We start from the raw sequence: 15,556 nt of genomic DNA, 5'->3' as shown, positions 1-15,556 counted from the left end.
CCAAACTGATACAGAAAGGCTTGGGCAGAGTGGCCATTGAGAGGATGTTTCCATTAGTAGGAGAATCTAGCATCCTGAGGACACAGCCCCAGAACAAAGGGACATCCCTTTAAAACTGAGATGAGGAAGAATTTCTTTAGCCATGAGGTGGTGATTTTGTGGAATTTGTTGCCACAGATGCTATGGAGGCCAAGTTATTGGGTGTATTTAAGGCAGAGAAAATTCTGATTGGTAAATGAGTTGAGGGCTACAGGGAGAAGGCATAGAATAGCAATGGAAAGGAATGATGAAGCATGCTTGATGGGCTGAATGGCCTAATTCTGCTTCTCTATCTTAAAGTTCTATCACCTGATCTAGGTCTCCTGAAAACCAAATCAATGCCTGGTCTTTGACCTGACACAATAACTGTAAATGGAAATTTAAAAATTATTTTTAATCATAGTTTTCAAAATAATAAAAGTCTTGATAAAGTAAATAATGAGAATCTGTGGAAAACAGATGGAAGCCAGTGTGCAAAAGGACCATGAGTGAGTTGAGAGAATTGTTTTTGCAGCGCAAGTTGCTATTATCTGGAATGTGTTGTCTGAAAGAGTACTGGAAACAGATAGTAATGGTGTTCAGAAGGAAGTTTGTTAAATACTTAATGAGAAATATGCTGAACACTTGCAGAACAGGCAGGGTAACAGGAGTAATTGAATGTTCTTCCAGAGAGCAGGTATAGCTCAAAGGAACCAATGTCCTCTTCCTATGCTCTGCTGCTCCATGATTCTGTCATCTCTGCTGGCTTGTCCTACAGTTTTCCAAGCCAAAAACACTTGCTTCTCTTCTTAAAGGTCTCCTGTTGTTTTCTTATTTATTTTATTTCATTTAGCAATACAGTGCACAGTAGGCCCTTCCAGCCAACCCACAACCCCTATTAACCGTAGTCAAATCACTGGGTAATTTACAATGACCAATTAACCTACCCTATGGGAGGAAGCCAGTACACCTGGAGAAAACCCACGGAGAGAGTACGTACAGAGATTCCGTTCAGAATGGCGCCGGAATTGAACTCCGAACTCTGAAACTCCCCGAGCTGTGATGGTGTCGCGCTACGCTACCATGGTAACCGATTGTTCTCTCCCTGTAGACAATCCTTTTAGCCCAGCTCTTTTGTCAACTTCCTTCACATTTTGAAGTTAGGTGTTCAGAAATAAGCCCTTCAGCCTGTAAGGTACTGTATATACTGAGAGAGCGAGAGAGAAGAGCCAGCGGATGCTGAAATCTGGAGCAACATCTGGAGGAACTCAGCAGGTCAGGCAGAAACTATAGCAGGAAATGGACAGTTGACATTGTGGGTCGACCCCCTTCATCTGAACTAATCCTATTGACCAGGACTTGGCCTGGAGCCTATTATGTGTTGGCTGTATCCTATTAACCTGTTGTACTGTTAAGTAGCATGGTGTCTTACCTTGAACAATGCCTCTCTGAGGTGTTTTGATACATGTTAATTTGTGAAACGAGTTATATGATACATGGTGTTGTTTCTTAATACTCACAAGAACAGGAGAGAACTTGGCAGGAGCTAAAATAGATTAAAAACTGTCAATGTGGGGAGCCAGAATACTGATCATGCGCATCTTTGTCCCAAGCAAAGGCGTACATTGTGATCCTGTCTGAGAAATATCTCAGAGTGATTGGAAGGCTCTTGGTGGGAGAAGTCGTCTGTGGTGGGACCATAAACATTGAGTGAGATTGAAGAGTAAGACCTTGACTAAAGACAAGGGACTCAGGGGTAATGATCTTTATATTATTGGCAAACTAATTGACATTGGGTTAATTAACTAAAGAAGCTGAAGGGATGATATGGAGAGGAAAAGAGTAGGAAATAGATTACAAAAAAGGATTTTAATCTTATGAATAATAGGACTAGTTTATGGCGAAGGGGGGAGAGTGAGTGCAGTATTTCTGAAACGAGCCTCATGAAAAGGTTGAATAATACTCAGAAATTGTTCTTTATGCACCAGCAGCAAAAGGAAAATTAACAATTGTAATTTCATTAAGCCAGCTGAGAGAAATATACAAAGTGAAACAGAGCAGAAGGACAGGTTGATTTTCTAGCCTTTATAGAGACATCACTGCAAAGTGGTCAGAACTGTAGTGATTATGAGAAAAATGAACAAATGGTACAGGTAGGAGTAGTGTTAGTAATGAAAGAATAAATAAGTTTTACTCTATTCAGGAAGGTAAGCAGCCAGAAAAGACTTTGTGGCAGACTGGAAGAATTAAGACTCTGGTAGGATTTCTGTTTTGTGCCTACCCACCCACATCAGAATTAGAATCAGGATCAGGTTTAAAATCGCTGGCAAATGTCATGAAATTTGAAGTTTCGCGGCAGAAGTACATTGCAATACATGGTAATAAAAACTATGTTGTGAGAAGTACATATAAGAAAGAAAATTAAATAAGTAGTGTAAAAAAAGAGGGATAAATACAGAGGTAGTGTTCATTGGCTCATTGTCCATCCAAAAATCTGATGGTGGAGGGGAAGAAGCTGTTCCTGAAACATTGTGCATCTTCAGGTCCTGTACCTCCTCTGTGATGGTAGCAATGCCTGGATGCTGGGGAGGCTAGTGCCCATGATGGAAATGGCTGAGTTTACAACTTTTTGCAGCTTTTTCCGATTCTGTGCAATGGCCCCTCCATACCAGATGGTGACACAGCCAGTTAGAATCCTCTCCACAATATATCTGTAGAAATTTGCAAGTACCTTTGGTGACGTGCTAAGTCTCCTCAAACTCCTAATGAAATATAGGTGCTGACGTGCCTCCTTTGTAATTATATCCCAGGATATGTTGAGCCCAGGATAGGTTTTGACTACGTCAATAAGATATAGGAGTGGAATTAGGCCATTTGGCCCATCAAGTCTGCTCTGCTATTTCATCACAGCTGATCCAGTTTTCCTCTCAGCCCCATATCTCTTCATGTCATGACCCATCAGGAATCTAAAGAGAATCTTGAGTGATGTTGACACTCAAGAACTTGAAGCTCACCCTGTCCACTTCTATTCCTAGATGAGAGCTGGTGTGTGTTCCCTCGACTTCCCCTTCCTGAAGTCCACAATCAGTTTCTTGGTTTTACTGACATTGAGTGCAAGGTTGTTGCTGAAATGCCACTCAACCAGCTGATCTGTCTCGCTCCTGTACACCTTCTCATCATCGTCTGAAATTCTGGCAACAATAGTTGTGTCTTCGGCAAAGTTATAGTTGACGTTTGAGCTGTGCCTGTCTACAAAATTGTGGGTGTGGGGAGAGCAGAGCAGTGGCTCCATAGTTTCAGTGCCAACACGGTAATCCCACAACGTACTAACCATTACTGTACTGGGAGGAAACTAGAGCACCTGGAAGAAACCCACGCAGTTATGGAGGGGAACATGCAAACTCATTACAGGTAGCAGTGAGAAATGAACCACGATGGCTGTGCTGTAACGCATTGTACTAACCACTACACTACCATACCACTCTTGCTGTTTATACTTTTTATAACAAATGTTGGTATATGAAGGTGGGTATCAAGAATTGTAGATTAACCAAACATAAACAGATTTTAAGCCGTGTAGATTCAAAGATTAAATGACAAAGTATTAAGAATTAAGCTCCTCTGCAGCTATATAGGACCCTGGTCAGACCCCACTTGGAGTACTGTGCTCAGTTCTGGTCGCCTCACTACAGGAAGGACGTGGAAACCATAGAAAGGGTGCAGAGGAGATTTACAAGGATGTTGCCTGGATTGAGGAGCATGCCTTATGAGAATAGGTTGAGTGAACTTGGCCTTTTTTCTTTGGAGCAATGGAGGATGAGAAGTGACCTGATAGAGGTGTGTGAGGTGACGAGAGGCATTGATAGTCAGAGGCTTTTTCCCAGGGCTGAAATGACTAGCACAAGAGGGCACAAGTTTTAAGGTGCTTGGAAGCAGGTACAGAGGAGATATTAAGTTTTTTTTTAACAAGAGAGTGGCGAGTGCGTGGAATGGACTGCCAGTGACGGTGGTGGAGGCGGATACGATAGGGTCTTTTAACACACTCCCGGACAGGTATATGGAGCTCAGAAAAATAGAGAGCTATGGGTAACCCTAGGTAAGTTCTCAGGTAAGGACATATTCGACGCAGCATTTTGGGCCGAAGGGCCTGTATTGTGCTGTAGGTTTTCAGTTTCTAGACCCAGTAACTGGGTACATCTGAGATAAATGGATTTCAGTTTTGGCAAAATGACAATCTATTTTGGACTAAAATAGGATGAAACAAGGTATATCTCAAAGCTAGTAACCTACAAGAATTGGAACTACAAAGAGAATTGGGAGTCCATGCTCGTAGATTATTAAAATGTCATGGACACGGGTGCTGACGGAACTCTGGCCTTCAGGACCTGTTGTGTTGCAAAACAAGGAGGGGGAGGCTTTGGTACAGATTTATGAAACTCTATTTTGTAGAGGCCTACAGTGTTCTTCCTTTCTGGAAGGCTCAATTGGCATTGGAGGAAGTGCACTGTAGAATTAACAGAATGAAGCTTGGAGTTCGATTATGAGGGAAACTTGTACAGTACTGTGCTGCAGTCTGAGGAAGATATATATATATATAGCTAGGGTGCCTAAGACTTCTGCACAGTTACTGTATTTGTCAATGTGGAGTAGAGAGTGAGTTTGTAAATCTAGGGAGAGTAAGGGATGTTGGGAATGGTGAGGGTGGGGTGCCATGGGGAGGGCTGAGGGAACAGGTGTGAGGAGGAGGCATGTCGAGGCAGGGGATGGTGCAGATGCAGACACACCCAGCCCTGAGACACAAGGCAAGGTCATTTGATTCCAAACAATAGGTTTATTGATCATTACAGAATGTCTCAGTGGTGCTTCCTGCTCCCTCTCCTCTCCCTTCCCCTTTTCCCAATCATGATTCCCCTCTTCCTGCCCCCTTCCCACTCTCAGTCCACAACAGTGACCCAGATCAGAATCGGGTTTATCATCACTTACATATGTCATGAAATTTGTGGGTTTTTTGCAGTAGCAGTACAGTGCAGTAGATAAGATTACTATAGTACTCTGCAAAATTCTTGGGCACCCTAGCTATGTATATATGTGCCTAAGACTATTGCACAGAACTTGAGACATTAATGTTATACCCTAAGATTTATTCCCTGAGGAGCCGATGCATCTAGCTCCCCAGGATAAGTATGTGATCAGAACTCTGGTACAGCGGGATGCCACTATCACACTGAAATCCTCACCCTCGGTACAGTTGCAGCACGGCAGCTGAAGTACGTTGTGTATCCCAGAGAGCCACTCCCCACTGGTTTAGCCCCATCACCGATGCTCACTGTCTGAGGAAAGGAAGACTTTATCTCTGTGAGTTGGGAGTAACAGAGATGGCAAGCACAGAGTGAAGGATTTCATTCCTATGATAGTCTGACACCCAGCGTGAATATGGAGCTTGATGCCAATCATGAGGGTTATCATTTCCTGGATATCCAACTGCTGTGCAGACGTGGGAAGAAATTTCTTATTGTCATAGATTTATACAGTTGGGAAACAGGCCCTTTGGCCTAACTGGTCCATGCTGACCAGGGTGCTCTATCCAAGCTAATCCCATTTGCCTGTGTTTGGCCTAAAGCCTTCTAAACCTTTCTAATCCATGTAGCTCTCCAACTGTCTTTTAAAACTTGTTTTGTACCTCTCCCAACTACTTCCTGTAGCAGCTCATTCCACATTGATGCCTCTCCGTGTGTAAAAAAAAAAGAACTTAGTCCCTCAAGTTCCTCTTAAATCTTTCTCCTTTCACCTTAAGCCTTTGCCCTTTAGTTTTTGATTCCTCAGCTCTGGGAAATAAAAGACTCACCCTGTATACAGCCACCAGAATGTTATACCTTTGCAGGATCACCTCTCAGTCTCCTATGCTTTAAGGAATGAAGTCCTAGCCTGTCCAACCTGTCCCTCAAGTTCTGGAAGTGTCCTTGTAAATCTTTTCCGCATTCTTTCCTGTTTAAGAACATTGTTACTGTGAGAGGGAGACCAAAACTGAACACAATACTCCAAGTGTGGCCTCACCAGCATCCTGTGCAGCTGTACCATGACTTTCCAACTTTAGTACTCGGTGTCTTGATTCACCACCCTGTGACTTCATAGTCACTGAACCTTTTACTTTTACTCCAAGGCCCTTCTGTTCTACAACAGTCCACTGGTGAAAGTCGTTCCTGGATTTGATTTTCTAAATGTGTGACTTTATTGTTAGGCTGTGTTCCATAGAGGGCTAGTCTTACAATATGGCAACAATGAATATAGAATTGAGACAGGTTTTTTATAACCAAATTAAACATTTATTTAAACTCAGCTCAACAACAAATGAAAAGTAAACAAATTATTAACTCAACCGGAAGTTAACTGCTATATGGCAACTCGAACAGATCTTAAAGCGATAAATGCGAACACAGTTCTTAAAGCGATAAATGTAAAAGTCCAAGTGATTTAGACAGTCACTTAGGAGAGACTTTCCTAAAGTAACAAATTCCTCAATGACGTAACGTTACTGCTGATCCCAGCCGAAATATGCCTTGCCCCGAAGGATTTACGATGAAGGAAAGAAAAACGGCTTAAAAGGAACTGACCTTTTCCTTGGCAAATAACACTGCCCCAATCCTTTCTGTTCTTATAGCAGGGATTATCTCGGATGCAGGTTACTATCTCTTTGATCGAGGATTCAATAAGGTCGACCCCATATTACTGCCGACGACACCAACTTTTCTCAATCCTTCGGGTCTCCGTACTTCCATAAATCTTCATTCACCAACTGGACTAAACTGGCAGCATTTGGTGAAACTGCCGGCAATAACCTTTGAAACTTAAGATAGAAAGTAAAACTCCACTTTAAAACAAAACTGCGTCATGAGACGAATACGCAGCATAACGGAGTCACTGACGAATTAAACCATGAACTGACCTGCGTCACAGCGAGGCTTTTCCATTTTATACCTGTTGGAACAGGCCATCACATTACCTCTCACTGATGGGAAAATTACATCATGTGACCTTACACTGGTGGGAAATTACATCACCCCACCATCACAAGACCATTACATCATGCTCACCAGATACTCAATTACATCATGGTCATAAGACAGTCACAAGATACCCACGGGGTATATAACACTAGCTTTCAGGAGACGAAGGCTTATCTCTCCTCCCTGGCCTCTTCACCCCTCTGTATGCTGCATTTTGCACAGAGAGCCCCAGGGCTGCTGAATCTCCGTGGATTGTGGAATACGATGCCTGGATCGATCAAGGATTATAGAATCACACAGAATAGAAATAGGCCCTTCAGCCATACTGTTAAAAAAAAACTTACTACTTACAGTGATACTTACAGAGGCACAGAGAGATCTGTATTTACTGACAAGTGCCTTTATTGTTTAAACTAGTAAGTATGTGAATTCATACACTAAATACCTCGTGTGCACACTCGCTAGGTATCCCCGACTCTCCTGAATAGTCAAAGAATAGCAAAGGTATTACCCAGGCAAGGGAGTTTACACTGGCCAGGCGTTCCTCATTGTCCTGATACCAGCACACATGAAGCATCAACCTTTATATTCATTCCTTATCAATTCAATATCGTATTCCTGTGACATTGGCTACAAGTCATGTGTCTGTCCTTTAACACCTTGTTACTGGCTCTGCTCCAAGCCAGCATCCATTTATTGCCCTCTTCCCATCAAGTGACAGTCGATAATTTCACAAGATCACGACAAAGGAGCAGAAGTAGGCCATTCGGCCCATCGAGTCTGCTGCACCACTCCACCATGAGCCAAACTATTCTCCCATCTAGTTCCAATTTCCGGCTTTTTCCCCATATCCCTTGATACCCTGACTAACTAGATACCCATCAATCTCCTCCTTAAACACCGTCAGTGATTGGGCCTCCACAGCTGTATGTGGCAATGAATTCCATAAATCCACAACCCTCTGGCTAAAAAAAATTCTTCTCATCTCTGTTTTAAATGGGTACCCTCTAATTCTAAGACTGCAACCTCTTGTCCTGGACTCACCCACCAAGGGAATCAGCTTTTCCACATCTACTCTGTCCAACCCTTTCAACATTTGAAATGTTTCTATGAGATCCCCTCTCATTCTTCTATACTCTAATGAATACAATCCAAGAGCTGACAAACACTCCTCATACGTTAGTCCCTGCATTCCAGGAATCATCCTAGTGAATCTTCTCTGAACTCTCTCCAACATCAGCACATCCTTTCTAAGATAGGGGGCCCAAAACTGCACACAGTATTCCAAATGGGGTCTCACCAGTGCCCCATAGAGCCTCATCAACACCTCCTTACTCTTATACACTATTCCTCTTGAAATGAATGCCAACATAGCATTCGCTTTCCTTACTGCTGATCCAACCTGGTGGTTAACCTTTAGGGTATCCTGCACTAGGACGCCCAAGTCCCTTTGCACTTCCGATTTTTGAATTTTCTCCCCATCTAAATAATAATCTGTCCGATTGTTTCTTCTTCCAAGATGTACAACTGTACATTTCTCAACATTGTATCTCATCTGCCATTTCTTTGCCCACTCTCCTAAACTGACCAAGTCTCTCTGCAACCTTTCCGTTTCCTCAACACTTCCTGCTCCTCCACCTATCTTGGTGTCATCTGCAAACTTAGCCACAAAACCATTTAATCCATAGTCTAAATCGTCGATATACAGTGTAAAAAGAAGAGGCCCCAACACCGACCCCTGCGGAACACCACTAGTAACCGGCAACCAACCAGAATAGAATCCCTGTATTCCCACTCTTTGCTTTCTGCCTATCAGCCAATGCTCCACCCATTCCAATATCTTTCCTGTAATTCCATGGGCCCTCATCTTATTAAGCAGCCTCTTATGCGGCACCTTATCAAAGGCCTTTTGGAAATCCAAATACACAACATCCACAGCCTCTCCCTTGTCAATCTTATTTGAGATTACCCCAAAAAATTCCAATAAGTTGGTGAGGCAGGATCTTCCCTTCATGAAACCATGCTGGCTTGGGCCTATCTTGTCACGCACCTCAAGGTAATTCATAATCTCATCCTTGAGGATCGACTCCAATAACTTTCCAACTACCGATGTCAGACTAATAGGTCTGTAATTTTCTTTTTGCTGCCTCCCTCCTTTCTTAAACAATGGAACTACATTTGCGACCCTCCAGTCCTCCGGAACCGTGCCAGAGTTTACTGATTTCTGGAAGATTATTTCCAATGCCTCCATAATCTCCAAAGCCACCTCCTTCAGAACCCGAGGATGCACTTCATCCAGTCCGGGAGACTTATCTATCCTTAGTCCATTTAGCTTCTCAAGCACTTTCGCTCTAATAATCTTGACTGTACCTAATTCTATTCCCTGGGACCTCTGGCTATCAGGTATGTTGCTAATGTCTTCCACAGTGAAGACTGATGCAAAATACTCATTTAGTTCCTCTGCCATCTCTTTGTTACCCATTATAATTTCTCCAGCATCTTTTTCAATAGGTCCTATATCTACCCGTGTCACTCTTTTACTCTTCATATATTTTTAAAAACTCTTAGTGTCCTTTTTTATGTTAATTGCCAATTTCCTTTCATAATTCATCTTTTCTTTCCTAATGACTTTCTTAGTTTCCTTCTGTAAGTTTTTAAAATTCATTCAGTCCTCAGTTTTCCCACTAATTTTTGCTTCCTTGTACGCCGTCTCTTTTGTTTTTACTTTAGCCTTAACTTCTCTTGTTAGCCACATTTGTGTCATTTTTCCTTTTATGACTTTCTTTTTTCTTGGAATATATTTTTCCTGCACTCTCCTTATTTCTTGTAGGAATTTCATCCAATTCTGCTCTACTGTCCCTCCATTTAGCTTATTTTTCCAATCAACTTGGGCCAGTTCCTCTCTCATACCACTATAATTTCCTTTGTTCCACTGAAATATTGATACACCTGATACCAGCTTCTCCTTTTCAAATTTGAAAAAATGTATGGCTCTTTGTTCTCAATCAGCAGTGAGCTCGAATCACTTCAGGCAGGCATCTACCCCAACATTCACAAACCTGCATGTTATAGCCAACCAAAGAACATCTCACAAATAACTTCTTATTTGGAAATGATCTCCAGTTCAGCAGATTACCTGAAGTATCATTGTGTCTTCTTTAAAACATTGATCAAGCTTACAAAATGGAGAATAGAGTGTCTTCACAAAATGGCAGCTTCCATCCCCAAGCATGCGGCAAGAACAAAGAAAATTTGTCTGTCTGCTTCCACTGTCCGTGATTCGTTTGAATTCACTGATTTGTAAACTGTCATTCTTTCTGGCCAACAATACCAACCACCCAGCACCCATTCACAGCAATCTTACACAGATTTCATTTCATTTTCCCACACTCACATGAAGTCCCCCCAGATTCTGCCATCCACCTTTCTACCTGGGACAGCTTGCTGGGGCCAGTTAAAATATGAGTGCAAAAGGAAATGCAATAAGAGACCACTCCAAGGTAGTTCAAAGTTCAAAATAACTTTATTATCAAAGTGGATGTATGCCACCATATACAACTCTGAGATTCATTTCCTTGTGGGCATACTCAGTAAGTCCATAATAGAATAATAACCATAATAGAATCAATGAAAGACTGCACCATCTTGGGTATTCAACCAATGTTCAAAACACAACAAACTGTTCAAATACAAAAAGACAGAAATAATAATAATTAATAAATAAGCAATAAATATCTCATTGGTGGGGAGGGCTTTACCCATGATGGACTGGGCCGTATCTGTTACTTTTAGGATTTTCAATTCAAGGACATTGGTGTTTCCGTACATGCAGCCAGTTAATATATTCTCCACCACATACAGTATCTATAGGTAGCTGGCCAGTGGTGTAATGGTATCACTGGACTTCGAAGCAAATGGTCCAGAGTTTGAATCTGACTGGCCTCTTGCAGGCTTTCCATCTTTGCTGGGTTGAGCGTCGAGCTAGCACTGTAAGGCACATTGGAGCAGATCCAAGTTGCTTCTCAAGCAGGAATTAATATGTTTCATCACCAACCTCTCAAAACACTTTATCAATGTGGATATAAGTGCGACTGGATGGTCGTCACTGAGGCAGGTCGCCACACCCTTCTTAGGCATGGTATAGGTGAGGCCTGCTTGACGCAGGTGGGTACCTCAGACTGCCAAAGTGAACACTCCAGCCAGTTGATCAGCACAGGTCTGTGGTACTTGGCCGAGAGCTCTGTCTGGCCTGATGCTTTTCGTGGCTTCACTCTCCAGAAGGCTTCTTGCATGTTGGCCACAGAGACTGAAATCACAGGATCATTGGGGGCTGTGTGAGTTCATGATGGTTCCTCCAAGTTTTGATGGTTAAAGCTATCATAGAAAGCATGAAGGTAGAGCAAGGGGTGGTACACATGGCAATGAACTCAACTTTGACTTCGCCCCGTGGAGTCGCAGGAGAGTGTGTCCAACCTGGCCTGAGGTCACCAAAGCTGCTTTATAAATGCATGCTGCTTCTCTCCTTGAATGAACCACTGTCCATTGCAAAGACAAACACTAAATCTTTGTTGTTTTTTAAATTTTGCAGGAAGATCCGCAAGTTACTTACTTCTTTTGAATGGAGGCAGAGTGGGAGACGGCCCCAAGCACAGATCTTCATTGAGCAGCATGCCCTGGACCATGCAAGAGGCCCAAAGTCTACCATCACCAATGAGCCCTTTGTCATTGAAGATTAATGTCACCTCCTTATACTTCATACTGACCACGATGCTTTTATCCAGTGGAAGAGGAACATTATTTGTTTATTTCTATATAAAACAAGTATTTCAAATGGCCTTCACCTTTACAACGTGAATTTGGATTGGCCGACAGAGTTGAGTCTGAGGCCAAATGATGTTTGTTAGTAATCCACCCTCCCCTTTGTTTACTGTGCTGACCTCAGTAGGAGAAGAAATCCTTTCATTTATAAGAAAGACTTTCACAACTACGGGACATCCTGTGGGTCATTAAGGTGAAGAAGTAATTTTTGAGGTCATCTCACTTACAATGCAGGGGAATGAAGTGGCCAAATTATGCCAGCAAGATTCCACAGTCATCATTGAAATAAATGGCGATTATTTCAGCTGTTTCTTTTTAAATATTGGGTATAGAGGTAAATAAGGATGAAGAAACCCACTGTGAAACCAATTTAAGTTTAAAGAAAGAGGAGTAGAATTGATTCTCAGCCCTGGCCAGTAAAGGTGAGAATTTGGGTCCAGGTGGAGCAGTCCTATCTCTGGTGTGCTCTCCACACTATAGTTAAATGATTCTAACACAGTTTTGCAGTCTTTGGACGTCAGACTCTGAATCTTGCCTGCACTATCCTAAATTTCTGAGAGTGAGTTCCTACCCTCACAGTTTTGGGGCTTCCAGCCAGTTACTTCCCCAATTCCTTCCTTCCTGTATGAGCCCAGGAGGAGATCGCAGCTGAAATCCAATGAAGGGTCCTCCAGAAATAGTAACTTGATTCCTCTTTCCCCATACAGCTGCTGTTGCTGTTTACTTCCTAGACAAGCAGTGCGGATTGCTAATTCTTCAAAAGGAAAGATCCTATTTCCTTTTTGCCTACTGGGCGGCACACTGAGGCAGTGAATAGCGCAGTTGCCTCACACCTTGAGTGACCTGTCAGTGTGCAGTTTGCATGTTCTTCCTGTGACCCCAGGTGCCCTTATTTTCTCCCCCATCCCAAAGATACATGGGTTAGGAGGTTAATTAAACACTCTGAGTTGCCCCTAATGCATTGGTGAATGGTAGAATCTGGAGGTAGTTAATGTGAATGCAGAGAGAATAAAATAGAATTGGTGTAAATGCGTGCTTAATAGCTGGTGCTGATTCAGTGTGTTGAGGGGTCCATTTCTGCTTTGTATGACTCTGGTTTTTGTCTTCTTCTCTAGAAGGTGCAAGCTTGCAAGAAGAGTCTTTTTCAGGGGTCAGATGATTGCATGTGTCTTATGTGAATGGCCCAGTGAACACAGAGTGATGGGGAACAATTGGAAGCCTGAACTCACACCTTCACTTGCCATACAAACACGTGCACTTCCTGACTGCTAACCAATGGAGGGTTGGGACCTTGGCTGGTTATTGCCTGGATTCCAGTCCAGGGCGTGGAAGATGTCAGAAACACTCTGAGGAGATTTAGGGAATTTAGACATATAACATCCCCACCCCACACCAAAAAAAACTATTGGTCTGGAGTCAAAATTATTAGTTTGATAGGGATGGGATGAGAAATAAAACAATGAATAAAATTGTACCTGTTATCCACCTTGTTCAGTGTCTGTACTTTACAGACTTGATGCCCTCAGATTGGTACTAGTAAACCTTCAATCTGATAATGAAACTGGTAAGGAGGATGGAATAGAGTTGGACAGCATAGAAGCAAATTGTTTGACCCACAAAATCTATGCCAGCCCATTGCGCCAATCTATGCTGATGCCACTGGCCTGCATTAATTCCATATCCCACTATGTCAGAGAGTTCTCAGCCTGGGGTCCACAGCCCCTCAGTTAATGATAGGGGTCCGTGGCATAAAAACCGCTGGGAACCCTTGCTCTATGCGCTGATCATTTTGAGAACTTGCCACTTCCTCTGGAAGCTCCACAACCTGTGCACGCCATAATGCTGTATGTTATCTCCATGCCCTGCCTGACCAGCTCCCTGGTCTTTCACCACAGTATGGCTGCTCTCTGTATCAAACTGCTTCTGAATTTCTTCCATTCCTTGGGGCCTGGCCTGCATCTCACCATTTTAGCTCTGCCTCCTTTCTAGCCATTCTCTGAATCCAAGTGCCTTGGAGCCCCCAAAGGAGGCCATTTGGCCCATTATACTTCTGCCAGGCCTTTGAAAGAGTTACCCAGTTTGCTCTTCCCTCACAGCCTTCCAGACATACATTCTTCAAAAAATTAGCCATTCCAAGTTTGGAATTTGGCACCATATCCAAGGAGTGTGGGTTACAAGCACCGTAAAACTCCCTTTTGCTTCTTCTGCTAATTGGCTTAAACCATTGACCCACCTATGGACCTACTGAAGGTAAATGGATGAGGATTGGTACATGGGTGGATGAAGAGTCTGCTCCTCTGCTCAATGACTCACCTTCCAGTGGATAGTTTCTCCTTTTTCACTCACATCTGCCTCTTCGTTAATCTTTTTCAGTTTGCTTTGACTAACGCCTGCTGGATCAGACTCCAGTTGTACTGGGCAACTTCTGGCACGTGCCTGCAAAATCTGAATGCTGGACTGGATCCAGTCAGGAGGCGGGAATTGCCAAGTTCAGCTCTGTCTTCCTTCTGTGCTGTTGCTGTCTAACATCAGCACCCTGTTTGCTGAAGGACCCCAATAACTTACATTTCAATTACCTCTCCAACCGTCCACGAGTAAAATTAACCAGAACAAACAGCCTCAGCCCTAGGTCACAATGTCCCATGACCAGCTAACTGTCTTTACCCTTTGACGGTGGTGTTCTAAAGTAAAAGATCCCATTTCAAATGGTTTTTAAAGAGGGTATTAGTTTGAACTAAAAATGAAGGCCAAGCCATTTCCTGTTTATGAATAAAGATGATGATTCTGTTGAGAATAAATAGCCTTGGTTTCCGAGACCTCTTTTACTGTGATTGGCCATAACTTGGTTTATGCAAAGAAGCTTTGAGTGATGGTAATTAGTGTCTGAGTTACTTGGACACTGATTTACCATCTTGATCATGAAAAGTTGAAGACCATTCAATAAAACTGGGAAACATCGAAGACAAAGTTTGAAGTTGCAAAGAAATGCAATGGTGCAGAGTGCAGAAAAAGATTCAATGATAGTGGTGGTAGCTGCTGAAACAAAACAGTAAAGCTAGTGAACAATTAAAGGAGTGTCCGGGGAGTATAAAAATGAAATCTGAATTGACATGGTAGGGGAGAAAGTGATGCTGGAAATGTGGGAATCAAGACTAGAAAAGCTGAGTGTCTGAAATCCAGAGACCAACATGCCCAGTTAGGGATAAGGAGCTGTTCCTTGAAGATTTTATGTAAGTGAGTTGGAGAATGAAATGGAGAAGCAAATGAAATTTTGGGTTCACCTCCATGGAGGTGTTTTTAAAGAGGATTATCTGATCTTCATTTGGTTTTCCCAACTCTGTTGCATGGTCGTCAGGGCTCTCAACCTTCATCCATCTCATTTCTTGCACTTATGCTCTCTCTTCCTCTCCTTTCAGAACAAGGATAGGGTGTCCTCACTGTCCACACTTCTCCTCCCACCTGCCCTTTGGTTGTGCTTAACCCTACATCCTTCACAGAATGCACCAGCAGGCACACCTGCCCATCCTGACAACCTTTTTGCATTTCAAAGGGATCATTTTGCTCTGATGCATTCTTCCGTGTCCAACAATTGGTTGGTGGTTCATGGGAAGAAGCTCTCCCCTTGTTCCCATGAAGCCACCGAGGATACAGCACCTGTCCTTTTACCTCTTATTTTCCCACCATCCATGGAACCCAACTACTCCCTCCAGATGAGC

General features: G+C 42.9%; 1 protein-coding gene across 1 annotated transcript in view; it reads left to right on the top strand.

The window, feature by feature from the left end:
* LOC140725199 (metastasis-associated protein MTA1-like) overlaps nt 1–14,638 on the top strand; it is a 161,178-nt gene extending 146,540 nt beyond the window's left edge. Inside the window, exon 19 of the mRNA XM_073040336.1 lies at nt 11,611–14,638. Coding sequence (XP_072896437.1) covers nt 11,611–11,640 — 30 coding nt within the window. The 3' untranslated portion in view covers nt 11,641–14,638. The remainder of the gene's footprint in view (nt 1–11,610) is intronic.
* The last annotated feature ends 918 nt before the right edge of the window (nt 14,639–15,556 follow it).

Source organism: Hemitrygon akajei, chromosome 3, assembly GCF_048418815.1.
Source record: "Hemitrygon akajei chromosome 3, sHemAka1.3, whole genome shotgun sequence".
In the NCBI taxonomy this organism is placed as follows: domain Eukaryota; kingdom Metazoa; phylum Chordata; class Chondrichthyes; order Myliobatiformes; family Dasyatidae; genus Hemitrygon; species Hemitrygon akajei.
Note: the sequence above shows the minus strand (reverse complement) of the source record. Positions and strands in the feature narration are given on the sequence as shown.